Raw genomic sequence first — 26,759 nt, 5'->3', positions numbered from 1 at the left:
TTTTATATTTATAGAATTTATACTGCGATAGAAGAAGGAGATGCCTTTTTAAGGATTTTATTGTGGAACTTTTGTGTGTTAATACATGTCTGGAGGGGATCTCAGTATTCACATTTTATATTACTTTATACTTCAACTCTACATTTCAAAGGGAAATATTGTACCTTTTTTTTTTTACTCCAATACATTTATTAAAAGCTTTACATATAAAACATAGGATCAGCTCATGAAATATGTCGTATTGTTACAAGTTAATCTATACAACAGTACTGTATATGAAGTAGTTCTGAAATCCAGCATAGTGAGTATTTTGAATGCAAGACTTTTTCTTGTAATGGAGTATTTTACCTATGAAACTAGTCCTCCACCACTGATTTTAAATATATACCTTTATTTATTATGAGAAGTGAGTGAGTACCTTGTTTCATATTTTATTTACAAGGATTTGTAATCATGAACTCAAGCTAAGTTTAGGAAAAAGTGGTCCATTTATTTATTTTCGCAAAATATCAATTGTTATAGAACAATATAAAATATCAAATACAGTTTTAGATTAATGGTTTTTGTAAAAAGTGTCATCTGACATTTATTTACTCAGTCACAGGTTCGTGTTCCAAGAATCCAATCATAACTTTAAACCTTATTTCTTAATTAATGTTTCAAAATTGAAAATATAAATATTTTCAATCTATCCACATGAAGCTGGGTTTGGGCCAGTAATGAGTCTGGACTTTGTTGGGATCCACAGAGTCTAAGGTGAGCGTGGGGGCGATTGGGTGCGGGGACCCCAGGGACAGCCGTGCAGCCAGGAGCCCCATCCGAACGCAGCTGTCGGTGTCTCGACCCTTGACAATCCCAGACATTAAGGCCCCTGCGAGGCTGCAAACAGAACGTGGATAAGAGCGTTTGGTTTGAATGGGTTAGGCATGATTTTGTGAGTATGTGAAAGTATGACAGAGACAGGCAGAGAAAGAGATCATGGGAAATGAAAAGTGAATGAAACTAAAGCAGAGGAAGTTTGGAGAATAAAATGAGAATAGGGAAGAAAAAATAGGTCAAATAAATCTTTAGCACCTATCTCCTGCTCCTGACACATTCATTGTCTCCTCTGCTGTCACAGTCAGTGCCGGGTAGTGAAGAGCACAGAGCTGCCTCCTCTGTAAACACAGGTACAGTAAACATTTTTACTTTCACCATCATAATCATCATCCTCATCACCGCTAGTTTAAATATATTCTGCCCATACCCTCTTCTGTTTTCTTGGCTGCAGGTTGACCGAGCCTCCGTCATGCTCTCCACACACCAACAGTCCATTAGCCCCGAGAGTCACCACCAGACAGTGAAGATGTTCCAGAAGGGGGCGTGAGAGAGCCACAGCAACACTCAGCATCTCGTCAAGAGAGCTCGGCAGCACTGCCAGCCCACAAGGCAAAACCACATCCTCAGCTACCATCACACTATTTGCATTTGCACCCTAACTGTAACAACTGTGAGTGGGATATGTGTTTTGGGGAGTGAATTATTAAATAATCTTTAAGGAATACAGGTTACCTTCAGGTGTTGGGATACCAAGAGTTTTGTTCATGGTGCACAACTCTGCCAGGTTCGGGGATGAATAAGACAGAGACTTCCAGGCGTCTGAAAGGAAAGGCTTACAAGCCTTTTCTGAATCTGTGGGCTCATACCAAACTGTGACACACATTGATTGCATTGTGTTAAAATCAACAAAAGCGTCTGTGATTATCATTTAGTGACCATCTCCCTGTGTTTACCGTTGATGTTGTGTTTAGAGGCAATGGAACAAACATAGTTGATGGTGGAGACGGGAATGTTTCCATCGAGACACACGAGAGTGGCTGAAGAAAGCTGCTTCTCAAACTGTGACACCTAAGGAAACGTATTCAAAGAATAAAGAAATTAAGTTAGTAAACTTTATTTCTATTGCCCCTTCCAAAACAAGAGGTGCGTCATAAAATACAATACCATGAAACACAACTAGAATTTCAGGGAAAGATGAAACAAACTACGGGCTGCAAATAACAATTATTCTCATTATTATCATCATTATTATGTCATTAAGTAACATATGAGTCTGTACATTTATTAAATATTGTTGTATTTGGGTTTTATTTGATGAAATATGGTTCTTAATATGGCACAGGAACACAAATCCTGGGCTAGACTTGCTAAAAATGAATCAATTTGTCAGTATAACTTACATATTGCTCTGTGATTTGCTGATGAATGTCCATGTCTCCCAACCCAAGACTCAGTTCTCCACTCTCAGTGATAACAGCACAGTAAGTAGCTGTGCTTTGCTCTTCTAGCCTGGCCACACCACTTGTGTTCTTACAGAAATCAGAAACAAGGTCAACAACTTAACATTTACACTTTTAAAGGACCAGTGTGTAGGATTTATTAGCATCTAGTGGTGAAGTTGCAGATTGAACTAACTGAACACCACTTGCGTCTGTATTTGACGACCTGGGAATGAGAACGATCTGTGTGTAGGAGAAACTACAGTGGCTGCTAAACTATCTATCCTATCTACAGCCAGTGTTTGGTTTGTCCATTTTGGGCTACTGTAGAAACACGGCACTTCAATATGACCCCATGGAAGGCGACCCACGGTGTCTGTAAATAAAAACAGCTCATTCTAAGGCAACAAAAACACAATGATTACTGTATTCAGGTGTTTATACACTAATGAAAACATACCTATTAATAGTATTTTCCATTTCTGCCAATAGATCTTCCTAAATGTTACACACTGGACCGTTAAGTAAAAGAGATTCTAATCGTGTTTGGTAATAAACAAATGTGATGTTCACGTACCATATGTTTACAATAGTTTAACACTGCATCACTGTGTGAATCAGCTCCAGTAGCGGAGATGAACAGGGGACTACAGCCTAATCGACTGAGAGAATCTTGAAGAAAAGAACAAATGTACTAAGTGTGAGACATCAGGTTTAAGCTACTGACAAAAACATGTGCATGAGCATTATCAGATTAAAAACCGACCAGCAATGTTCCGACCTACACCACCAAATGACTGACAGACACTCCCTGGGTTGGTCTGTCCAAACTGAAAGAGACAAGAAGCCGATAAACCTCCATGGTATGATCTTATGAACTGCAGTTAGTGGGGATAAATACGTGTTATAAACTAAACTTACAAGAAGTGATTTCGTTTTTCCTTTAGCAAGAAAATCAACATTTATTCCTCCCACGACAACCTGTAAAAGAAAAACACAGTGAGTACTGTATTGTGCCAATTGAAACATTTGGTCCATCATGTGGGTTCATACTCACAATATCTGACTGTGAGTCTGAGTGTTTTCCACGATGACGAGTCTTGCCATTGAACTTTCTCTCGTTTATTTCTCTTGACAAAGCGCAGGCTATCTGACTGCCAACTTTAGCATTGTTATGAATGAGAGCAATGTCTGAGAACATAGCAGGTTAAGGATATTTTAGCTGTAATATACCATAGAGGCCTTTTTTTGTTTTTAATGAATTTGATATCGTCTGCTTGAGTTCTCAATGATTCAGACTTTCAGCAGGATACTGGCCTGAAGGGACTTTCCTTTAGTCATTTCATTGACCTTTTGAAGAATGAATGGCGTCACATCTCTTCCTGTTATACCTTTACCACTGAGTACATAAAAAAAGAGACCAGAAAGTTGTTGTTTTTCAACTAAAGTGCTTTACAAAAGATTACAAACCACAGAGACTTTCTGTACCTTGCTTCTGTTACTGCAGCCTGTATGGCTTCCTCTATATGCTGGCCGGCTGCTGCATACTCCTCTGGGATGGGCACAGCTAACAGGACACCACTTTGGAGACCCAGGGACAGAGTGCTCGCTGCAAAAGACAGATCCACATTTTTAACCTCTGTGTGTTCAAGGAATCAATAAAACTATTAACGTTGAGGATATAAAATGCTGATATACCAATGAGTTTCGCAGCCTCCTCAGGGTTGCAGACTTGGTACGGGGAAGTGAATCCACTTTGGGGAGAGAAGAAGGCTGGGAAGTTCTTCAGTGTCCCATAAGTGGCTACACAGACACCCTGTGTCTCCTAAGATACACAAGAGATATATCTAACAGGCCCCTTTCAACACCGCTCTGTCCAACATCTGTCTTTGTGATATAAAGCTAGTCTTGCTGTACTTATGTTCTAACACCACATCTATGTTAAAGGTCCAGTGTGAACAGTTTAGGAGGATCTATGTCAGAAATGAGCTGGTATCGCGGCCCGTTCTAATTGGGTATTCTAGCCTAGTGATGTTTTTGTTAGTGTATAATCTCTTGAAAATTACAATCATTGTGTTTTCATCTGCTGTTTTTATCTACTGAGGGAGCGGCCTCTTCTACACGGCCATGTTGAAATGCCAATGTTTCTACAGTAGCCCAGAAGGGACAAGCCTAACACTGGCTCTAGATAGGGCCTTTTGCGTTTGTTTTTTGTAAATTCTGTTTGGAAAGGGAGGATGAGGTGCTAGGTTTGTAATCTGCAACTTTGCTGCAAAAATCCTTTACTAAATCCTAAACACTGGTCCTTTAAATTTATTTTTAGGATTCGCCAGTTAAAAAAACAATAGGAAGGAAAACAATCCGTAGTAAACAAACTACAAGCCAATATGATACATAAAATATGACATATTTGTTTGGGTAACTAAAGTACTCAAATGGGAAACACAGTATCAGATATGCCATTGTACACCACATGACCCTGAAAAATGATCTCAATATTCTTACAAGAAACTCGAGAGTGCGACCGATGTCCAGAATAGACTTGACACCAGCAGAAACCACTGCAATGGGAGTCCTGCCGAGCTCTGTCAAATCAGCACTGATGTCCAGACCTGGAGGAATAATCATTGACTCAATGGTGACTAATGGTAAGCCTTCACATAACTATTACAAACGCAAAATAGTTTACATGATACTAACGTATTCTTCTACATATCACACCAACAAGAGTTTTGGTGTCCTCACATATGGAGGCCTTCCACAAGGTGGGGTCACCTTTAAATGGCCTCCCCTGGATTATATTTGTGACTCCATAAGCACAGTATTCTCTGTGTCCAGATCAGTCATTTAATAGCTGATAAACCTGATAACAGGATTGTTCACTCTCCACGTGAAAAGGAGGCCAAAACCATCCAGTCAGTCTATAGTGTCAGTATGTGTAAAAGTCAGGTGTGTTTCCCATCAACGTCTGCTTACTGTTCTCTCCATCTCTGTGAACTCCCCCAATGCCTCCTGTGACAAAGACAGGGACGCCAGCTCGATGTGCTGCTATCATAGTGGCTGACACTGTCGTCCCCCCGGACAGCCCCTGAAATCGATAACATTCAGGACAGCGTTCAAAACACCACCATAAAGGACTCAGAAGTGGATGAAACCCTGAGATTATTTGTGTGTGTGTGTGTGTGTGTGTGTGCGGTCTTACTTTGCTGATGACATAGGGCAGATCACGACGGGACACTTTTAGGGAGTTCTCGCAGCGGGCGAGGAAGTCCAGCTCCTTTGACGACAGACCAACACGGACTTCGCCCTCAATCACTCCAACCGTAGCAGGAGTGGCTCCTTCGGCTCTCACGATGGCCTCCACCTCCTTTGCCGTGCTGCATTAAAATATTAATGGCACTTAGTGATTAAAAACAATTATGAGCTGCTGGTATCACAGTTTATTGACACTTGAGAGTTAATGTGGTACCTCAGGTTGTGCGGATAGGGCATGCCATGTGTGATGATTGTGCTCTCAAGTGCAACCACTGGTTTGTCTTCTGCCAGTGCCTGTGATACAGATGGATGAACTCGGAAGAGGCTGTCTGAGAGAAGAGGTTATGGATCACAAATCATTATTATCATTATAATGAATGTATACTTTCAAATGTTTGATATATAAGAAGAGGATGCATTTACCATTTTTGCACAATCTGCTCTGATGAGTTGTGATTCCTCTTCTCAGGATGAGTGCCGAGGCTGTCTGCAGCATCCTCATTCTGTTCAGATCTTTAGGGAAACCCTGAAAACATGAAGAGTTTTGTAATTTAACTGTGAAAAAATGTGTCCTCTGATGGTTTCAATCAACTTTTGCTATTCAATGTTTCTTTCATTGTTTGAGCCTGATGCTTGCAGAGTGATCTGTCAAAGACTATGGTCTCCCCTCCACCATTCACATATATACAGCGACTCTAACTTAAATTCTCTGTAGACCAATCTTTAAGATAGTGCTGTATGTCACACACAATGATCAAATCAAATCAATGAACATTACCTCAGCTTCTTGAAGGAAAAATCTAACAGGCTCCCCAGTTGCATCACACCCTGCAGTGTGTTTTCTGTCACTGCAAGGCAGAAGTCCAATTCAGCCATTGTGAGAATTTTCTTTGCTCCAGTTAGTTGGGACAAATTCCCACTGCCCTCCCCCCCATTTTGGGGCCACTCTCAGAAACTGACACCCACATTCCAGAGCTGGGGTCGGTACTCTTATCTTTTATTCCCCTACTTCATTGCATTTAGACACCACAGATTGTTAGCTGAAATGTTTTAAACTGTCTGTAACTTATCTGAGACAAAAAGCCAAGCATTTCAGTCAATGCTTTACAGCTGAATATATATAATATCTCACCAATGACTCTGTGTGGATCAGAGACACATCTGCAAGGAGTTATCTACATTAACTTTGTAGAAAAAAACATGCTCTATGCAGTCGGATGCATACTCTATTTACCTGTGGTACAAATATTGACTATTTAATCAAAATGTTTCATATATAAAAAAGAACATAACATTCAATCATCTCATAATAAAGAAAAACAGTGTCCCTCAAACAGGGTTTAGTGCTTACCTTCTCCAGTGCAACAAAAAGGCTTGAAACTTTGCCCAGAAGGCTGAACTTTGACCCAAACACTGTTGACACAGCCCACATGCATCAACCACAGATCTCTGTGGTCTAAAACTACTCTGGATTTGTCTCCTGAGTTAAAGCAAGTGATATTTAACATTACTGCAACAAAAACACTGCAGAACACACACAAAGACACACAAATACATGGTAAATTACAAAATATAAACCATTAAAGAAGTGATGAATGTGTGCAAAGGGTCCACATATCTAATTTTGGATGCAGACAGAATAACTGATTGCTTTTCAGATAAAATCCAATCCAATCAAGTTTATTTATATAGTGCATTTGAAACAACCAGAGCTGACCACCAAGGGCCATACAAAGCGAAGTGCACAGCACATCAGTAAAAAGTGCACCTAATACCAATAAATGACAAGAAAAGAAATATATATATATATAAATATAAAGCAATAACAAATATGTGCCAAAATGTAAAAACAGAGACAGAACAAGACTTTATAGTTTCTTCGAAAAGTGGAAAAGATCTTTATAGATGTCTCAAAACATGAATCACATACAGTGATTACTGTACAGTAAACTGGCTGCACGTTTTCAACAATAAGACGGTTGATTTAAAACTCTTCCGCCATGTTAAGTCCTGTTGTGTCTATAGTCCTAAGTAAATCACTTTATTGTGCCTTTACATGACTGATGACGTGGGCTGATGCACAATGTGTAATGAGGGTTGTGGTTGTTTCTGAATTGTCATAAATCTCAGCTGAGGTCTCCTCAACCTGCAACTCTGAGCTTTCCAGTAATTCATCTTCAAACCACTGTGGATGCTCCAGCTGGTACGAATGAAAAGCCTCTATGGCATCCCGCAGGGCCCTACCTGAGGCACAGTGATAGTACTCCTCTTCTGAAAGCCCTTCAATGTGATTCACTCTGCCGGGTCCGTGCTTTTCAGTGCCCAGGATCCTGAAAAAGAGCTCGTCAAACTGTTTCATCAGCTTGTATCGGACCATAATGTTGAAAGGTGAGGGGATATCCTCTTCAGAACAAACATCATCAAAGTAAGCCACTATGTACTTTTCAAACGACGCAGATCTGATAAAATGGGGGACGATGAGGCTGAGGGCTGGACTGAGCATGTCACCTATGGGTGAGCGGGCGTCCTCTCTCAGAAAAACCTGTTTGTCACCACACATGGCTCTCCATTTGGCTTGTACTCCCCGAGAGCACAATACTAATATCTTACCTGAAGACCTTTCTATTTGTTCTCTGTGCCAGTCCAACCACTGGATGCTTCCCAACACTCCCAGTCTTGTAGAGTCCAGCAGATCCAGGACCACTTCAGTGCCACATTTGGTCGCCAGGAAGGCACAAAGTTTGAGAACAGTGTTTTTGTATAATGGGTGGTCGAGGGAATAGATGATGAGGACTCTTTTTCTCTCTTGCAATTGAAAGCGTTCTGGTTGTTCTTTGGCAGCAGATGAGGATGGGATCACAGGATCTGAGAGAAGGGTGAAGTCCAATGATTAATTATCAATTCAAGCTGTGTTTTCTATTCAATACAGAACATTTACAAGAAGGCAAACCTTTATGAGAAGCTCTCCACAGTAAATAGATAAGATAACAACCAATGAGAAACAGCCCCACAGTTGCCTTTATAATTAAAGTCCGTGGTGGATAATCTAAAAAAAAGAAAGAAAAGAAACAGCAACCCAAATAAGCACAAATACAAAATACATATGATTAGAATAAATAATGATAAAATATATACAATATTATGCCAATGATTCCCAACCTGGGGGTCAGATAAATCTGAGGGTCTTAAGGAGAAAACAATGTCCTGCTGCATAAATTTGCATTAATTATTTTGGTATTTTCTGTCATCTTTGATTTTGTGAAATATGGGATTGGTTTACCTCTTTGGGTCTCAAATATTTAATAAAGTAAGACAATCTGAGAAGTTTAAAAGGTCAAAACTCAAAGACGTCTGACACCTGCAACGAATAATCGTAAATTAATGCTGTCTCTTTAAGGGGGTCAAAGCCAAAAAGGTTGGGAACCACTGATTTATGGCAAATGGAAATCTATTATATACTGTATATTTCAAAAATCTTACTTACACAGACACTTATTGATTATTTTCTTGGGGCGCCAACAGTCATTCTTGCATTGAATAAAAAATGGCTGAACCTTTAGAACAAGCAGAGTCAGGTGATGTTATATATCTACAACTAAGATTTCCTTATCAGCTGTGAGAATGGGACATTCAATTAAACCTGAACTTACCACTAACAATATTTCACATTCATGGAGCTGCCACAAATCAACCTCAAATTTCACACTCAGCGATGTTCCATTTTCCTGTTTGTTCAAGAAAATAACAAAGTGAGAGTGCACTGTGATATCATGTGTGCGACAGCACTGGAGTTTAATTGAAAAATTCAGTATAATTACCTTTGAGACGTTCTTTGAGTAATAGAAATTCTGACTCTGGATGGAGACCTGGTATTTCTCAGAATATTGTGCTGCCTCAAAACCCACAACAATGGATAACTTTCTATATTCCCTATCCACAGACACATTAGCGGTTATGTGAGGATCCCACAGACTACCTGAAGTAACAGATAACATATAACATATGCAGAATACAATACATAGATGGTCCTGAATCTCTTGTAGCAGTCAATCAAAAACTTCAAATTAAAATTTACCATTTTGCAGACACATTTGGGTCTTCTGGATTCTCCTGTCCTCACATCCTGATCATTAAAGTGAATATTACAAGAAGTGGATATAAAAAAACATTTTAAAGTTAGTTTTGTGTATTAAATCACTCTGAATTATAAAGAAGATGCAAATATTTTACAGTTTTTTACAAATCCAAAAAGTGATTAAGTGTGACAAATGTGACAGAAAAGATTCATAAAATATAGATTAAACTGATCCTTTTTCGTCTTCTGTTGGCTATACACACTTGATATTACTTTGTGAGAAGGCTAGGAGATCTGTCTACCTGACAAAGGAGGCTAGAAATCTTTTCACATTGCTTATTTAACTGTGGTAATGAAAACACAATGTCAGAATCAATATAACCTGTAACCTTGTACAGCAAACTTATATGTATTACTTATAATACATGTCTAGCATAGTAAAGGTTTTTTAATGCAGATTTCAGGGATCTGGATCTGGAGGGAACTCACCTGGGATGGTAATTTGCTTTCTAAGCCTGTAGTCTCCATTTGCAGGTTCTGGCAAATTAAAAATGGTCACCACATATGTTTGCCCTGGCTCTACCACAACTCCATCCAAGGAAAATGTCCACTAATAAAGAAAAACAAATCCTAGGTGACTAATCTGTAACGTCTATGTTTCTTGCCACTGTTAAATCAGTTAAATATATAAATATGTTGCAATCGTACCTTTCTACTGTTTGGATTCTGCTGTTGGCTGAAGTTGTATGAAAACTGCACACACATGCTTTGGTTTGTACTTTCATCCAGAATATTTATCTCTGATCCATGAAGTTTGAATATACCTGCTGTGAATAGAAGAGTATATTTCATACAAATGCTTTCTCTAATATTCTATTCACCTTTGATGAGACGGTTGGTTTACAGCTTGTATGCAATGAACAACACCGTAGTTTTTAAATCATTACTTACCATCAGCCTTTAGTTTCCAGGTCACATTCACAACAGAAACAAGCCCATGTTTGTCCATCCAGACTCCCACATGCTCAGGATCCCATTCTGGGCCACTAGGAGCAAGTTGTGCGACTGTGCGTTTGTCTGAGCAGTTATCTGACATTTAGGGAATGAAGCATTTAGTATTATCATGTTGTAAATATATTTAAAGGTCCAGTGTTTAACATTTAGAAAGATCTACTGGCTGCTCCTAAATCCTACACACTGGTCCTCTAACTTATGTGTACTTATGCATGTTTTTCTTTACAAATCACTCCACGGTGCTATAACTCCACGTTGCTAACACCAAATTTCTGTCATGTTTGGAATTAAAACAGTCAAATGCAAAGATATTGACAAAATATAGTCACCCCTATACATATTGGTTGAACTTTATTCTACTGATTATACAAATTAAGTATACAAATTATTATACTTACTAATTTTGCAGTTGTCAAGACCCTGGAAAAAGAACACAAGATAAGAGTGACTTCATGAATATAGGACTATAAATTCCCCTCAGTTTACTTTTATAATATTGCTTGTATATTTATTTTGTACAATATATTAAATCCTCACCTGTTGATTGCAGTCTGGACGCTTGTCCAGAATCCTAAGAGAAGATGACACTGCGAGTCCAGCAGTCAAACAAGAACAGAAAAAAATAACGTAGCTCATTCTGGCTCCACAATACAGCAAACTATCGAGCAAATAAGAACAACAATCAAGTGCATTTGGAAAAATGGTTCAATAGTTTGCTTGAACAAACACAGAAATTGGTTACAGTGGTCTGATCTCAACCAATGGGATTTGCTTCATAATCTTATCAGGTGCTGGCATCTGAATACGTAGGAAGGATGTTCTTATCAAATGTGGTTGGTAGTTTCCATTCACATGCAGAACATTGCATGGGCTGAAAATGTTTTTCTACAGAATTACACAAGAAACAGAAGTTAGTCTGTCCTTATTGCTGTTTGTATGTGTCCGAGTATCATCAGTCACTGGGGGGCAGCAGTGACCAAATTTACAAATAGTAAACTTCCTGTTGAAAACTGCAAGCTGGTGGCTGGAAACAGGTTAAATATCGTCCTAGACATTTCTCACATTGTAAGTTGTTGAACAAAATCTAATTTATTTACATGCTTAAATTACTTTTACGTGACAAATTTTGGCGTTATAAAACAACAAATAGTAAAATGTTGACAGGAAATCAGGAGAGAGAGAGAGAGAGAGAGATGCAACAAAATGACAAGAAAATCCGTGTTTTAAACCTTTAGAGGCCACCACGGTACCTCTTAAAGAACTTCTGACATCCAGCCTGACCTCACATAACCCCCAGGCGACATCACCTAAATATACAGATAACACTACAGAACGTATCAGGCCAGAGGATCAACACATGAAGACCGGGGTTATGCCATTATACCACTAAACCTTTAACTATTCACTGCTTGGCTCCCAGGGATTATATTCTATAGGACAAAAATGTGGCCGTGGCTATGTGTTAATTCCTGTCGCTTTGTCTCAGTGTTACGGTGTCTCCTACTGGACATTGTGCTCAACTGTATCACATAACACTAAGATAGACGGACAGACAGACAGAGAGACAGACAGTCATGTGCCACTGAAATCTGACCAGAATAGACTGTAGAGGCTGTATTTGATCTCTCCTCTGTGTGAGAGTGCTGTCACGGCATATTGTGAATCAGAAGCCATGGTGACTTTGATCCCAGTATAAAAATACACCTTTATTCAGCACAGCTACCAACGGTCATGATGTGACGTTTCATTTTCAGGAGTTGACCAACAGGATTGAGCATTTATAAGCAGAGGACACGCAACTAAAATGTTTTTACATAATGTAAAAACATTATCAGACATAATTCATTTTTTGTGTTTATCTGTTGATTTGTCTACAATTATAACTCCTCCATAAGGCCATAAGACTTGTAAACAGCCACAGTAAAATAAATAGTTTACCTCATGTATATAGTATATAGTATAGTATATATATGTACATTAAGATAAATGCTCTTGTCTGGCATTTTGACACTTTATAGATATGTGTGTGTGTATATATACATATGTTTTAGAGAGAGAAAAGGCAGCTGCGATAAGCCTACATGGGGTGAGCTACTATATATATAATAATACTTTTTGACACACCATGTATAAAATATAAATATAATTGTCTTATACGGGGTTTAAACCATCTGTGAATGATTTGTAAATGTTCTAAACAATTATTAAATGCTCTAACACACTGTAAAAACTTGTTTATGTATGTAATAATATATGCTGTACAGTAGTATCAAGCATTTTTGAACCATGTATACACCAGTTACAGTTATAACTGCTGACAAATACATAAACTCTGTATTTGCTTACAACTACATTATAGTGTTATAATTTTAGAAGTGTATTAAGTATATATAGTGCTTATAAATGCTAAAAATAGGTTTACAAAATCTTTATTTATGTTTTGTTTTTTAGTCGAGCCAATTGTGTCTCTAGGGATGACAATGTCTGTCTGTTTACCCACCTGGTCAAGACTGAAATATCTCAACAACTATATAACAACAAGCAATTATGTGTTTGACATTCATGGTTCCCACTGGATGAATCACACTGACTTTTCATCTAGCATCATCATGTTGTTATAACTTAAATGTATCGAGTACATTGGTTTTTGAACAAATACCTGCAAAACTAAGAACATTCCCATCATCCTCATCTGAACTTTGTGTTTAGTACTAAATGTTGAACACCTTCTTAACAGCATGGTACCATGATAGCACAGCAAACTTACATAGTGAATATGGTAAACATTACACCTTCTAAACAGCATGTTAGCATGCTAATTTTAGCATTTATCTCGAAGCACCACTGTGGCCAAGTATAGCCTCACATGATAAACGTGGCTGTAGACTCCTAGTTGTGGAGAATGAAACTGTTTTATCAAAATACTTTAAACTTGACGCTCAAGTTAATAAACTTCAAACTATCAACTTTTTAAAACTGACATTAAAAGGCAACTTTAAAACAACAGGTACTGATGTCATCCTTTGTCAGTAGATCCCATGCCACAAATTTAAAAAGCAAACACGCTTAAGGCACCTGATATCTGCAAAGAGGATAACTCAGCTGTCAGTTAGGTGAGGGACGTATGAAGTGTGCTCTTATGCAATGCAATCACATGAAATAAATGGGTCACGGGTTGAGGGCAAATCAAAAACGGCTGCATTGTGATACACGAATTGTCAGGTGGACAGGGGGTCTATTTTAGTCAGCCATTCAGCTGAGACTTTGAATGCATAAATCTTTCACTATAATAACCATAAAGTGCTTTTTCTTTTACTGACTCACCATTGTTGCTGCCCTCGCTGATTTCTTCTCACCTCCAAGGTAAGATTCATATCAAATAATCAAGCTATGCTGTTTATCAAGAAAATATAAGTCAATCAGATTTATTATAGACATTCAAGGGGGCTCTTTAAGCTAACATTGCGTGATTAAGAGACCTCTTCTGTTGTGACAGTATATCTAAGTACCAGCCTACATGTGTTGGTCCGGGTAAAGTCAGGTCCGGCTTTAATATAGTATTTATGAAGTAGTAAAGACTGCATATCAGCATGCCCCTGACACAGTTGGTATTTATGTGAGGGAATCCATGCTATGTCGCTACTTTTGTCAAGGTCTTAAAGCAACTTCTCAAACGTGGCTCCCCAGGGTTGACTTCTACAACGCCTCAAGCTTCTTGATGATCTTTTGATCCTCTAAGTGAGGAAATGTAACCTGAGGCTTGAACTGCCTGCCAAAGTATTGGCGACTAGTAACAGCGCACTTGACCCATTGTTGTGACCGAAAAGCTGGTGTGATAAGTGATGATGGTTTGCTTGTATGAACTGGCAACCTCCTGGGTGGAGGGCAAGGCTGAAGGGTTCCTAAAATTGTCTGCTACTTTGCTTGTTTACCTTGACTTTCGCACCCTGTCAGGCTGGCTTAATTTAAATTGGATATATTACTGTGTTATGTTAGAAGCATTGAAATGCTTTCAGTCTTTTCTAACACCTATTTATTAATACATAATGCCATGTTTAAATGAATTAAAAATAGGAAGTAATGTCATTGTAAAGTCATGACTACAAAGAGAAGGTCAGATAAAGTGAGAGAAACAGACGAGGGAGTAAATATGATAAAAGAGATTGAACAATGAACAACCTAGTAAAATAGAAAATGAGCAGTGTTGTGGATCCTAAAGAATCAAGATTGATTTTTTTTGGTGTGGTGCCTCGGCTGCCAAACCTTTCTGCTGCTTGGCTTTCTCTGGCATCATCAAGGCCACAGCAGCTGCTGGGACACAGCAAAGCACGACGGCAATGTGGCCAAATATAGCTGTACAACAGGCCCCTCATCAGCCCTTAATAACAATAGGAAGGATTATCTGGCCCTGGAAGAATACTGGAAGAGTATCTCAAAGCCCTGGACAGTATTATAATAAATAAAACTGTTCACTAGTTGGATTAACATATTAACTGTAGAAAATACTATTGAGACATTGATAAATATTTATAATAATTATTTATACTAGGTCTTGTCTGTAAATCTAAAAATTCATGCAATGCAGTAAGAAATTGTATTCTTTGTTTCTGGTCCAAAGGCACTATAAGCTGCAGACATGTCTGAGGGGTGAGTAACCTCTAAATATAGCCACAATTCTGCACACTATTTGTATATATTAAATAATAATAACACATATTTTGTTATTACTTTGCTTTTGTCCACTTTTCTTATCATGTTGATAAAGACCGGTGAGTTAAAATTATTTATTTCACACTCATGAAATAATAATACTAATACTGATTCAGAATTATGCATCTTTGACATTTAAAAACTAGGGATGCACGATATGGATGTTTTTAAAGTCGATCCGATAACTGGTAATGACCTGCTTCTCACGGCCGATACCAATAAGATAACTGATCATTTTTTTGGTATTTTTAAGTTCATAACCTGTAGTTTTTACACACCTGAGAGTAAGAAAGGTTGAGATGTAGTGAGCTCTGTTCTAACCAAATCTGACATCAATATTGTACAACGCAAACAAAGAAAAAAAGAATTCAAAATAAATTATTATTCATATTAACCGATAATTTATTGGCTGTAATTTTATTATTCCAATAATTTATAATAAGATAAATTTCACATTATCGGCCGATAATTTATCTGTCCTGATAATTATCGTGCATCCCTATTGAAAACCTATTTAATGACGGTATTTGATGTATAAAGTGTTCTTATCTTTCACAGAGAAAGTCAAAATATTCAGCAACACGCCGGCTGCTTTTGAAGGTGGGTCTTTAAACTTTAGGCCACATGTGAACAGTATCTAACAGTATGCCACATGTTACTTTAGTTTTTATCCAGGCCTATTAACACCATACTATCTTACAGTCCAAACTGCTGAAAAAGGCAGCGTCTATGCTGGTGGCTGAAAGTGAAGCCAAGAAACACGAGAAGGAAAGAGTTGTGAGTGAGTGCTACCCTCCACTGAAGCTGTCAGGTCTGTCAGTCCAGGAGCTCCAGGTACTGACAAAGTAAACCATACCAATTTAGTCATTACTATTTCGCATTATCTTGACAGTTTTCTTTTTCTTTACAGGACCTTTGCAAAGACCTACATCGTAAAATTGATGTTGTAGATGAAGCACGTTATGATATGGAGATTAAAGTAGCCAAAAATGAGATAGAGGTACAGTGAACCTGAATCAGTAGGTCACAAATAAAAGTTCATACATTTACTGACCTATCAGGATGTTGTAGTTGTGTGATTATTTTTTTTTGTTATGTTTGTACAGATCCAGACACTGAATCAGAAGATTATCGAGCTGAAGGGTGTAAAGAGGCCCAGCTTGAAGAGGGTGAAGAAAACTGCAGACGACATGCTGGGTGCACACACTGAGACCTCTAAACTCATGAAGGGTGATTTCAAAGTCAACCTTAAGACAGTGAAGAAGGGGGATGAAAAGGTAAAGTCGGTGGTTGAGATGAAATCATCCACAAAATAAGAAACTGTGTTAAAAAGTACATTTCAATACAATCTAATCTCTGTCATTGCAGAGGGAAGAGGTGACTGACTGGCGTAAGAACGTGGAGGCCATGTCCGGTATGGAGGGCAGGAAGAAGCTGTTTAATTCTAATTAAGAAGGTGCTTTTGTGTAACAAATATGTCGGGAACACATCATCTTTCCTGAAGTACACCTTATGTTGGCAATGTTCAGTTTCTTTTTTCATCTTCATTTCAGAATCATTGTCCAAATTCAAGAAGGTTTGCATTGCAGGGTTGAATAAAAAGGTTTTTGTAAAGAATGATGCCATTTGTAAAAGATTAAATACATGCACTTTTTTAGATTATACTGTATTAGTATAACTATAAATAGTTGTCTGATCTTGCTTTAATGTCAACTTTTATGTAAAAAATACCAGCGTATGCCATGACTGTAATAATATAAATTGTAGCCTTTGCATATTGAAAGCGTGCTAAAGAACAGGCTGATTAGCTTCATGAGTGTGTCTTTTAAAGTGCAGTATTTGTATTATACAGATGATGGTGTTGTCTCACTATCTGTAATATATGTGATGCTGATTAAACCATAAAAATATTTCTGAATTTCTTTGGTTTGTTCAGATTTCCAGATTACATTTTTATTCATATAATTTAATTTGTTTTATTTTATTCAACTAAAGAAGACAGACTAAGATAGATTAGTTAATGGGGGCCAGGGCTGTCCTAAAATCCTGTAATCCTAATGCCAAGCAATGGGGGTATAGTTGTAAAGCTGGTGTCGGGGGATGCCATGTAGAAGTGTAGTGATATACAGTATATTGCCAGTCAGGACAGAGGAGGCTATTTTAGTTGGCCACTCACAGAAGGCAATAGGAGGCATTACATTTGACTTGAAGTTGTCTTCTTGTCATTTAAAGACAGACACTGCTCACCACAACAGGTTTTCTGCACAGATTAAAAAAGGTATGTTGATTTTTCTGATGCTGATAGTATTGATATTTAAGAAAATGTTATGTGTTGCATTTATCTGGAATCAATTAACAACCAACAGGAGCCTCATCAGGCTGATGGACAAAGATAAATGTGCAAATTTACTATAAATGTTAGATTCGATACAGGTTATCAAATATTATATATGACAAAACCAAAAACATTTAGTTGATCAATTTAATGTTTAAATTCACTCAAGGTATTACAATTATAATATGACTTTATTACAGTAGCAGTGAACCTAATCATCTTCAATAATTTGAACAAAAGCTACCAGGAAATGTTTTTTATTACAATAATGATCAACATCTTCATTTGTAACATTTATTTCTCTTCTTTGGCAAAAGATATATTGGATTTTGATTCTGATCTGGCTGCCTTGATGGACTGACTCCAAATGGGTTAAAAAATGTATATCATTCAAACAATCCGCAGCACTCAAGTGTGAAATGTTGCTAATTTAAAGGCTTAATGCTGGTATGTTACCATACTGAGGTTAGGATGACTCTACCTTGGCTCAGTCAACAAGATGTGAATAAACAGAATGAAAACTGAATGAACTGTAATTAAATAACTACTTAAATGAAGCTGTGTTTATATTACTGCATGTATGTACTGCTACTAATACTGTTTCTGAATAACGCATTTTTCTGACTTTGGTATGAATGATTTCATTTTTACAGACAAAAGCCAGCCATGTCTGAGGCGTAAGTTATGATTTTCTTTATTATGTAAATCAGTATTTGTAAAATCAGAGTAATTCTTTGGATCCTTATAATATTGATACTAACACTCATCTTATTTCTTTTCCCTTTTCCATGTCATAATGTCCACCATAGACCGGTAAGTCATTTATATAATTAATGATAGTTAGGTATAAAAACAATTCTCATTTAGATAACTTACGTATTGTCGTATAACTGCTGACTCATTTTGTCTACTGCTTTTTTTGTAGAAAAAATCTAAGATCTCTGCATCTCGCAGACTAGCTCTCAAGGTATTTATCGTATTTACTCCAACTGATAAAAAAATTATGATCCCCACTAATATTTAAGATATGATCTGTCCCGGAAAGTTCATAATTCTAACTTTTCATTAAATTTAGACTAAGCTGCTGAAAATGGCAGCTGTGATGTTGGAGAAGGAGAAGGAAGAAAAAAAGCAGGAGAGAGAAGCTACTCTGAATGAGAGACTTCCTCTACTTCAGCTGTCTGGTTTGTCCATGCAGGACCTTCAGGTATGTGCAGGTCACTGAATGAGCTACCGTCATACATGGTTCAAATGCTCCACACACAAGCATCCCTCTGACGTATGTAGATGCCATGCATACAGCGTGTTCATATGCAGTAGGTGTATTAGAGGACAAGGTGCCTTGTCGTCAACATTTTATATTTTGAGCATTTAGCTGACACTATTATGTAGAGCAAATCTTTAACCTATAAAAAATATAACAAGTATGCACTAATAATGAGTGTAACAATTAACACAGTAGTAATGACGGACACCAGGCTCCCTGGTGTCATGTGTTGCATCAACAGACTATAACTTCTGAGTTTGCAACAAGCCAGAAGACTGGTGGGCTCTCATTATTTTGTTCAATAATCATATTATGATTCTCTCTTGGTCTGCAGGCTCTGTGTAAAGAACTGCACCATAAGATCGATGTGGTAGATGAAGAGCGCTACGACATTGATGTCAAAGTGCTCAAAAATAACAAGGAGGTACAGGCTTATTCATATTAATTTGATTTACATGTGGATTTAATTCAGTATTTACTTTATGGATCGGTTTATTGGTCTTATTCATTTATATTTATTGTTAGTTAAGTTTTGAAAGCTTACTTGCTGAAGCTTTCATTCATTTTTGAATTTATTTTCACTGTGATCTATTGAGATTTGCTTAAACTGGCACAAATGCATACTTTACTTACATGTTTAATTGTTTCCTGCAGATTGAAAATCTGTCCCAGAAGATCTTTGAGCTGAAGGGTAAGATGAAGCGACCTGCTCTCAAGAGGGTGAAGATTTCAGCTGACGCCATGCTGGGAGCTCTGCTGGGCGCTAGGGTCAAAGAGTCTGTGGACTTCAAGGCCAACCTCAAGACAGTGAAGAAAGAGGAGGAGAAGGTAAGTGAACGTGTTACTATAACATCTGATTGATTTGTTTTTAATTAAATTGAATTGGAATTATGCCTGGTTTTATTTTCATTTTCAAGATTATGTCAAGCAGGGTTGACTCCTTGGCTCTAAGATTAGATTAGGTTTTAAATGTCCAGTGTGTAACATTTACGAGGATGTATTGGCAGAAATTGAATATAATATTCATAAGTATGTTTTTATTATGTTTCACTATGTTCTACTATGGTTTTTTTTGCATAATCACCTAAAAATAGGAATTGTTATGTTTTTCTTACCTTAGAATGAGACGTTTATATCCCAGGAGGGACAAACCAAACACTGGCTCTAGATAAGGCCGTTTGCGGTTTAAGCACATTTCGCAGCGACCGTAGTTTCTGCTTCAAGCTTGGAAGGGGAGGGTGAAGCGAGGGAGTTGCAGTCAGCAACTATACCGCTAGATGCCACTAAATTCTACACGCTGGACCTTTAATTATGGCTCGATGCTGTGGTATTGCTTATGTTGTTTTGGGGTTATTTATGTGAAAGTACAGTATCACTAAGAATTATTTTCTTCTTATGAACAGAAAGAAGAGGTGACTGACTGGCGTAAGAACGTGGAGGCCATGTCTGGTATGGAGGGCAGGAAGAAGCTGTTTGATGCCGGACAGTAGACAGTAGACTATATTAATGGACATTTTAAATACAAATGCTGATTTACAGTGGACAAGAATAGAGAGGAAAATTAAGTCAATGCCCCTGCTCACAACAGTACATCAATATGTGTGTGTGTATAGATTTTTGCCTTTTTGCACTTGGAAAACATTTAAATTGTCTAGACTTTCATAACAGATAAGTATATAGTGAAATGTGCTGGTTGTGTTGGAAAAACACTGGTGTATGTCATGATAATAAATACTTCTGATCAACACAGAATACTAATGCTGCACTTTTCTTTTTAAATCTCTACTTTGTTATCCGAGTTGCTTCTTGACACTATCTGGGACACAACATCAGCCATAAGGTAGCGACAGTGCCAGGGCAAGCCAGTTGTCAACAGTAACAGCTGAGAACAAAGTTGTTAAATCATCTTTGTAAATCAAAGCAGACGTAACACTCACATTAAGAACTTTGAACATCCAAAAATAAGAGAGGTCGCAAGTTCAGGGCTGCAATAAACCCTCAGTAAAGCAACCAGAGCACACAGTGTCAATCAACACTACTACGATTGCTAAAAATAAAAATTAGAACTGAAACAATTCAGTCAATTAACTGAGCAAGAAAACTCATTGGCAACAATTGTATTACTTATTAATTGTTTAAACATATTTTTCTTTCTTCTTTTCTTCGTCTAATATGTGTATCAGGGTCCCGTTTTGGGGCTAATAAATTACGTGGTATTGGTCCATTGGTATTGGAAAAACTCTACTTTCACTTTGTACTCTAGTGATACCACTTCTAAAGTGGTATATGCACAACTGCAAAGATACATGAAGAAGTATAAAGGGGGGCAGTGGCACATAAAAGTCAGTTCAATAGGTAAAGCGAGTACAACTAGGCCTATGTAAACAGTTACATAATACCTTCTGTGGCTTTGTAGGTCCTTTGTCAAGTGTGAGAAAATAACCCTTAATGAAGTCATAGTGATATCACTATGACTTCAGCATTGGGTCTTACAAACTGGTGGTGTGCAGTTTAACAGGCAGAGATCTAATAACCATGTTCACGTTGTATTGTTTGTCAACCTCAGCGTTATAATTTCAAGTCAGAGATTTGGAAAATGTTTGACAGTGACATTTTTCCCTTCCTTCTTGGTGAAACTACAGAGGTGTAAAGAAAATGTTGGCAAAATGGGTCCAAAGTCACCATTGCTGGCAGTTACATCTAAATATAATCCAACATTAATACTAATATAACTGATAAGTTATATAAATATAAAATAAAATATAAATATAAAAATAGCTTTTACTGGTTAACAAACTGCTCCAAATACTTAAAACCAATTTCAATGAACAAACTGAAAATGCACGCATGAACATTAATGCACAAGTCAGAATAACAGGAGGTTTAACAGGAGGTTGTTCTCTACAATCTGCTGATATTGTGTGAATGCAGCATAACAAACAGATGCTGTTTGATGCATTATGGGAAATGTAGGATCTAGTGTTCTTACCCACGTGAGGGACTAACAGTGAGGAAACAGTTTGGACCATTCTTATTTCTAATCTGTCTCTTGTGATGGAAGTGCAATACTAAATCTCTTGAGTACTCCCTTAAATCAAGTACTAGAAGTGATTTAAATACTACTGACCCCAGGTTTGTACTTTGCTAGTATTGTTTATTCATTAACTGCTGATCTATCCTTTAAGGGCCTGACATTTGACTCCCTGTTACAACAATGACGCAGATTGAACTCTGGCTGTCTCAGTTTACAAAGCATCAAGTCCTAACCAGCACCTGTCCTTGTTCCATTCCTCCCCTAAATAAAACCAGAATATGTTTGGCTTTGTTGCACTACCTCCAAGGTGGCCCAGTTATATGTTATCAGGCTATAAAGGTATGTGTCATCACGCACATGCAAAGGAATAGTGATGTATATACAGTAAGGTGGATAGAGGTTGCGCACTCGACATTACATTACTCTAAGTTTTTGGGACGATGTGGTAAAAGTAAGACAATACATTTAAATGTGAGGAGATAAAGTGAATCATTTTTAAAGTTGCAGCAATAAATCAGAGCAGACCTCCAAATGGGTGCGACACTATGCTACTACACTATACCGCGGCTATATTTGATTAAAAGGAAAACAGGTATACGTTGCTTCATTAATTCTCAGGTTTTTAATCTTTATTCAGTTTCTTAAAATTTTAATTAGGATGATTACCATGAACTAAGCAATGAGAATACTTTTCATTTTTAAGTTGATGTGACTTCTTCGGTCTCAGTTGGTGACACTATTAAGTGCCCATAGATGGATATCTTGTGATGGCCAAGATTCACACTTGGACCGTGCTGTTTGTTCTATAAATAAAGGCGCAGAACAAGTGAATACTAGCACTGATTTCTTCTTTCCGTTTGACTCCTTGACAACTTGATCCACACTCCCAGCAAGCTGGCCCTGCTCAAATGCAAATGTCTGACACTGACCCAGCATTAAAGTGGTCAGCTCTTAAAATGTTCAGTGTCACTTGCACCAACAGGTGGTGTCAAAACCACGCAAGATACACAAATGAAGTTTTATTACCCCCTTTCCTGTCTGAATATTGTGGTGATGCTATGTGCAACAGTAAATGTCACCATTGGTGGACGGAGGGAAGAAGTAGTACAGACAGGAGTCTATTTTAGTAAGCCATTCACATTTGGCACAGACACTATAAATTTGATTGATTATTCTCCATCGTCTCTCAGAAAGTCCATTGCTGCCTCCCTCACACACACTTTTCTTCAGTTTTGAGGTACGACGCAAGGAGCTGCTCAGTTTCGATAAGGTACAGAGCTGTTACTATCCTGATACTTGTGTAAATTTGTTGTGGTATGTTGATGTGTTGAGCTGAATTCTTTGAATGAGGAGTAACTTTGACTAAGGAGCATGCTATGAGCTTAAAACAATGACCGACTTGTGTAGAATAAAGTCTATAATTCAGAGAAGAGTTTTGTTTTTACTTTGTTATTTCATCTGGATTATTGTTGGTTAAAATTAACAGCAAGTTTAACATTGTCATTTTACATGCCTGTGGATTATCTGGCCATTCACCTTTTCTGTCACCTATGCAGAGACTCTTGTCAGTTATGTTAACACATGTACTGGCTCAGCACTTTAAGGCTTTGCATATTACATAAGTGCTTTTAAAGCTATTAAAGTAATTTTTAATTATTTATCCTGTACAAATGCTTGTATATGAAACAGTAAACCAAACTCTGTACATAACCTATTATTTAATTTAGTTGCAATATGTATTTAAATTTGTAATAACATTTAATTCTTGTGAATTTTCATTTGCACATGAAAGAGAAGAAAATTAAAAAAATAAAAGTATGTCTATATCCTTCTTTGATTACACGTGCAGTAACTTTTCACAATAAAGTAAGAAAAATGTAACGTATAAAAGATCATTTTGAATTGTTTGGTACATAAAATATTCCAATCCACCTTAAATGGCACCAGGGGAACAACTGAGTAAACAGTAAATATATTTGTGCACCTAGCTTTAATGGACCAATGCATGTTTAAAGTGGGTGAAATACCTTGACCTGGGAGGTTTAAGAGGTCATCATTCTTCAGCCTACAGCTCAGTTTAGGTGTTAAAGATGAAGGAAATTCCTTGTGTTAAACACAAAACGGTTCAAAATTCACAAGACTGCAGTTATCATTTTCTTTTACTTTTCCAGTTTTAGTGGGGGAATTTAAGACAACCATGGCTGATGGGTGAGTAAAATCTCTTTTGGTTCATTTAATAGCACTCACTGTCACCTTTCAAGTATACTGTAAAATAATGTATTGATATCCATTTCGTAAACATTCTGACATGTATTTTCTCCCTTGTTATTGCTTCAAAAGACCTGTGAGTATCTATCACACACTATATTTTATATGTCCTCATTTCAATCCTCTATTTGTCTATTAAGGTCATACAATATATATATAGCATAGACTATAATGAAGATATTTTATGTCTAAATTCTAGAAAAAATCAAAGATCTCCTCCTCTCGAAAGCTGGGGTTGAAGGTGAGTTCTTCTTTATTTAAGATGAATTTTTTTCTGCATTTATTAAAATAAATTGGATTTTCCTATAAGATGTTAGAAAGCATATCATTGTGCATTTCTCAAAACATCAGAAAAAAATATTGTAAATATTAGCAAAGAAAGATATGCAACAAGGTTGTTAGCTAGCATACAGAAGCGGTGTGTACAGTTTTCTGTAATGTGAGAAGTGGTTGTGATCTGCATTACGAACTGCATTATACATACAATTTACAAATGTGGTATTCACATGTATTAATATTTTAGGATGTTTTATACTCATGGTCATATTTTTCATATTTTATGAATTAGTTGAAAATTCTGGTATGTATGTGAACTTTTGGTCTAATCCAGAGACCCTGATTATATCGATTTATTTTGATTTCTGCTTCAGATCAGACTGTTGGCAGTAGCTGCTCAGATGCTGCAGGAGGATACAGAGCAGAAGATAAAGGAAAGAGAAACTGCTCTCGCAGAGAGAGTTCCTCCTCTAAATCTGTCTGGTTTGTCGTTGCAAGAGCTGCTGGTATTTAATTTCATCATAATGTTTTTAAAACATTCTTCTCTCACTATTCACAGTTCTTCCTATTCAAGTTTGTGTTTTATTCTATGACCACTAGAGGGTGTCTTTTATTTTTTTGTTTTTTTACAGGATCTTTGCAAAGACTTGCACCACAAGATTGATGTAGTAGATGAGGAGCGGTATGATATCGGCCTCAAGGTGTCCAAAAACGAAAAGGAGGTGAATAGCTCAAGAATGAATAGGAAGATAAAATGATGCATGTTGAAATGTTTTAAAGTTACTGCAGTCAGTGTTTTTTTTTTTTTACTATGAGGACGGTCACAACGTAATAGAGCTAAAAATGAACAAACACTGCCTCCAAGTGGCAGCACTGAAAATAACAAGACCTCTTAAACATGAAGCCTGTTGTTCTTCATGGATGCACTCTTTGACTTTGTTAAATAATAATAATATAGAATATTCTGGAACTCAGCACACAGTTGTGTTTCAGAAAGAAAGCTGTGGCGAAAGTGGAAATTTGCCATTTGGCTGTAAGCACACAACCTCCTGTCGTTATTCAACTGACTTAAACCAAGACACAACACTGCAGTAAATTATGGACTGCTAATTTGTTTGGAGCCAATAAATAATTACACTGATACAATTAAACCCCAGACAGTAACATTTTATATTTTATATCAGGGTTAGAACAATAATAAATTGGACAATGATTGGCAATATATCAAATATGGGGTATTGAGCAAGCATGAGGTTCACTCCCAGTAAAACAGATATCACTTCTTCATCATGGATTACTTAAAAAATGTAATTTAATTAAATTAAATTTGTAGTAGTATATTGCAGTTTCTCTGACGTCGTACTGACCCTGCCTTAAAAAGCTGATAACTTTACAGAAATTTGATTACTTGTACAAATACAGTGTTATGTATACAGTTATCCACTACAAAATCTAAACAATTTGTTTGACAAAAAATATCTTAATTCAAGTCCAGCAACCAAGGTTTTTTGTTTATTTAATTAAATTAGTTTCCAATTACTGTGAACTTTCAGCTCTCAATCCCACATTAATTACAAGTAGATATATTGATAAAATCCCAGTGTTAATAAATTAATGTATAGATGTGAAAAAGTGAGCCAGTGGGGAAGATTTTATGAATCTTGGAGCTTCCCTCTACACTGTGTTCATGTATGTGTGTACTGTACAGTCTATTTGACCCACAATGGTAGAATAGCAACAGCACAGTCCTTTCTATCACCTGATTTCCAGATTGGGGACATGAATCTGAAGATCATTGAGCTCCAGAGTAAGTTTAAGAAGCCGACCCTGAAGAGAGTGAAGATCTCCGCTGAAGCCATGCTGAGCGTCCTGCTGGGCTCCAAACACAAGGAGTCCATAGACTTCAAGGCCAACCTCAAAACAGTTAAGAAGGAAGAAGAAAAGGTAAGGCTGGGTTTTGCTTTATGGGTCTCTGAAACTATTTTTGGTCAAATTATCTGTTTTATCTCGGCTGTATGTCCATGACATGTTATGTTACCAACAGGAGGAGGAGGTGACTGACTGGCGTAAGAACGTGGAGGCCATGTCTGGTATGGAGGGCAGGAAGAAGCTGTTTGACGCATCCGGCAATTAAATAAGCATTTTTGTTTCTTCTTATAATAAATTCTCAACATTACTTAGTGTCTTACCTTTATTCCATTTATGAACTGCAGATAGTAACACTCTTCAAACAACAATGATCTTGCTAGCAGTGATTTTATAGAAAT

The 26,759-nt window shown here is 37.3% G+C and overlaps 5 protein-coding genes across 7 annotated transcripts; 3 read left to right on the top strand and 2 right to left on the bottom strand.

Moving 5' to 3' along the window:
- Nucleotides 1–469: 469 nt before the first annotated feature.
- On the bottom strand, nt 470–19,680 carry zgc:136858 (uncharacterized protein LOC678543 homolog). Of its 2 annotated transcripts, XM_035665810.1 has the most exons (19): nt 19,548–19,680; nt 5,937–6,039; nt 5,728–5,842; nt 5,461–5,635; nt 5,235–5,346; nt 4,764–4,870; nt 3,957–4,083; nt 3,747–3,867; nt 3,572–3,657; nt 3,316–3,449; nt 3,180–3,239; nt 3,025–3,088; nt 2,836–2,930; nt 2,220–2,348; nt 1,773–1,887; nt 1,552–1,689; nt 1,247–1,413; nt 1,075–1,157; nt 470–879 (listed from the first exon to the last, which is right to left on the bottom strand). In XM_035665810.1, the coding sequence occupies exons 2-19, from the start codon at nt 6,013–6,015 to the stop codon at nt 684–686; spliced, it is 2,103 nt and encodes a 700-aa protein (XP_035521703.1). In that variant the 5' UTR covers nt 6,016–6,039; nt 19,548–19,680; the 3' UTR covers nt 470–683. The 2 variants fall into 2 exon arrangements, with proteins under 2 accessions (XP_035521703.1, XP_035521704.1); XM_035665811.1 differs by lacking the exon at nt 19,548–19,680 and having other exon boundaries at nt 5,937–6,073.
- On the bottom strand, nt 7,530–11,902 carry LOC118331046 (interleukin-17 receptor A). 2 transcript variants are annotated; one of them, XM_035665813.1, is made up of 11 exons: nt 11,140–11,900; nt 11,001–11,022; nt 10,540–10,677; nt 10,297–10,415; nt 10,078–10,198; nt 9,589–9,636; nt 9,332–9,489; nt 9,164–9,238; nt 8,998–9,067; nt 8,464–8,559; nt 7,530–8,378 (listed from the first exon to the last, which is right to left on the bottom strand). In XM_035665813.1, exons 1-11 carry the CDS (start codon nt 11,236–11,238, stop codon nt 7,555–7,557), a joined length of 1,770 nt encoding a protein of 589 aa, XP_035521706.1. In that variant the 5' UTR covers nt 11,239–11,900; the 3' UTR covers nt 7,530–7,554. The 2 variants fall into 2 exon arrangements, with proteins under 2 accessions (XP_035521706.1, XP_035521705.1); XM_035665812.1 differs by having other exon boundaries at nt 9,164–9,489; nt 11,140–11,902.
- LOC118331051 (troponin I, slow skeletal muscle-like) lies at nt 13,839–17,222 on the top strand. Its single transcript, XM_035665820.1, has 8 exons — nt 13,839–13,965; nt 15,221–15,249; nt 15,368–15,371; nt 15,871–15,912; nt 16,015–16,146; nt 16,223–16,312; nt 16,419–16,589; nt 16,681–17,222. The coding sequence occupies exons 2-8, from the start codon at nt 15,239–15,241 to the stop codon at nt 16,762–16,764; spliced, it is 534 nt and encodes a 177-aa protein (XP_035521713.1). The 5' UTR covers nt 13,839–13,965; nt 15,221–15,238; the 3' UTR covers nt 16,765–17,222.
- On the top strand, nt 17,353–20,793 carry tnni4b.2 (troponin I4b, tandem duplicate 2). The gene is made up of 7 exons (XM_035665819.1): nt 17,353–18,324; nt 18,457–18,460; nt 18,573–18,614; nt 18,723–18,854; nt 19,249–19,338; nt 19,569–19,742; nt 20,318–20,793. The coding sequence occupies exons 1-7, from the start codon at nt 18,314–18,316 to the stop codon at nt 20,402–20,404; spliced, it is 540 nt and encodes a 179-aa protein (XP_035521712.1). The 5' UTR covers nt 17,353–18,313; the 3' UTR covers nt 20,405–20,793.
- Nucleotides 20,794–22,820: 2,027 nt separating this feature from the next.
- Nucleotides 22,821–26,673, top strand: LOC118331049 (troponin I, slow skeletal muscle-like). Its single transcript, XM_035665818.1, has 8 exons — nt 22,821–23,218; nt 24,120–24,156; nt 24,289–24,292; nt 24,416–24,457; nt 24,867–24,998; nt 25,125–25,214; nt 26,263–26,436; nt 26,537–26,673. The coding sequence occupies exons 2-8, from the start codon at nt 24,146–24,148 to the stop codon at nt 26,624–26,626; spliced, it is 543 nt and encodes a 180-aa protein (XP_035521711.1). The 5' UTR covers nt 22,821–23,218; nt 24,120–24,145; the 3' UTR covers nt 26,627–26,673.
- The last annotated feature ends 86 nt before the right edge of the window (nt 26,674–26,759 follow it).

Source organism: Morone saxatilis, unplaced genomic scaffold, assembly GCF_004916995.1.
Source record: "Morone saxatilis isolate NCDOM2014 unplaced genomic scaffold, NCSU_SB_2.0 Contig2, whole genome shotgun sequence".
Classification (NCBI taxonomy): Eukaryota; Metazoa; Chordata; class Actinopteri; family Moronidae; genus Morone; species Morone saxatilis.
The sequence above is the reverse complement of the archived record's forward strand: the minus strand, read 5'-3'. Positions and strand labels throughout refer to the sequence as shown.

What these genes read in the sequence shown, in the direction of transcription:
- zgc:136858 (XM_035665810.1), bottom strand. Translation starts at nt 6,015, where the DNA reads ATGAGGATGCTGCAGACAGCCTCGGCACTCATCCTGAGAAGAGGAATC. An exon ending in GTCGCACTCTCGAGTTTCTT is followed by an intron (nt 4,084 to 4,763) that starts GTAAGAATATTG and finishes TGTGTATCTTAG; the next exon opens with GAGACACAGGGTGTCTGTGT. An exon ending in AGGAAAGTCCCTTCAGGCCA is followed by an intron (nt 3,450 to 3,571) that starts GTATCCTGCTGA and finishes CTATGTTCTCAG; the next exon opens with ACATTGCTCTCATTCATAAC.
- LOC118331046 (XM_035665812.1), bottom strand. Translation starts at nt 11,238, where the DNA reads ATGAGCTACGTTATTTTTTTCTGTTCTTGTTTGACTGCTGGACTCGCA. An exon ending in AGAATCCAAACAGTAGAAAG is followed by an intron (nt 10,199 to 10,296) that starts GTACGATTGCAA and finishes TTTCTTTATTAG; the next exon opens with TGGACATTTTCCTTGGATGG. An exon ending in CCAAATGTGTCTGCAAAATG is followed by an intron (nt 9,490 to 9,588) that starts GTAAATTTTAAT and finishes CTGTTACTTCAG; the next exon opens with GTAGTCTGTGGGATCCTCAC.
- LOC118331051 (XM_035665820.1), top strand. An exon ending in CACGCCGGCTGCTTTTGAAG is followed by an intron (nt 15,913 to 16,014) that starts GTGGGTCTTTAA and finishes ACTATCTTACAG; the next exon opens with TCCAAACTGCTGAAAAAGGC. An exon ending in TAGCCAAAAATGAGATAGAG is followed by an intron (nt 16,313 to 16,418) that starts GTACAGTGAACC and finishes ATGTTTGTACAG; the next exon opens with ATCCAGACACTGAATCAGAA.
- tnni4b.2 (XM_035665819.1), top strand. An exon ending in CTCGCAGACTAGCTCTCAAG is followed by an intron (nt 18,615 to 18,722) that starts GTATTTATCGTA and finishes CATTAAATTTAG; the next exon opens with ACTAAGCTGCTGAAAATGGC. An exon ending in TGCTCAAAAATAACAAGGAG is followed by an intron (nt 19,339 to 19,568) that starts GTACAGGCTTAT and finishes TGTTTCCTGCAG; the next exon opens with ATTGAAAATCTGTCCCAGAA.
- LOC118331049 (XM_035665818.1), top strand. An exon ending in CTCGAAAGCTGGGGTTGAAG is followed by an intron (nt 24,458 to 24,866) that starts GTGAGTTCTTCT and finishes TTTCTGCTTCAG; the next exon opens with ATCAGACTGTTGGCAGTAGC. An exon ending in TTAAGAAGGAAGAAGAAAAG is followed by an intron (nt 26,437 to 26,536) that starts GTAAGGCTGGGT and finishes TGTTACCAACAG; the next exon opens with GAGGAGGAGGTGACTGACTG.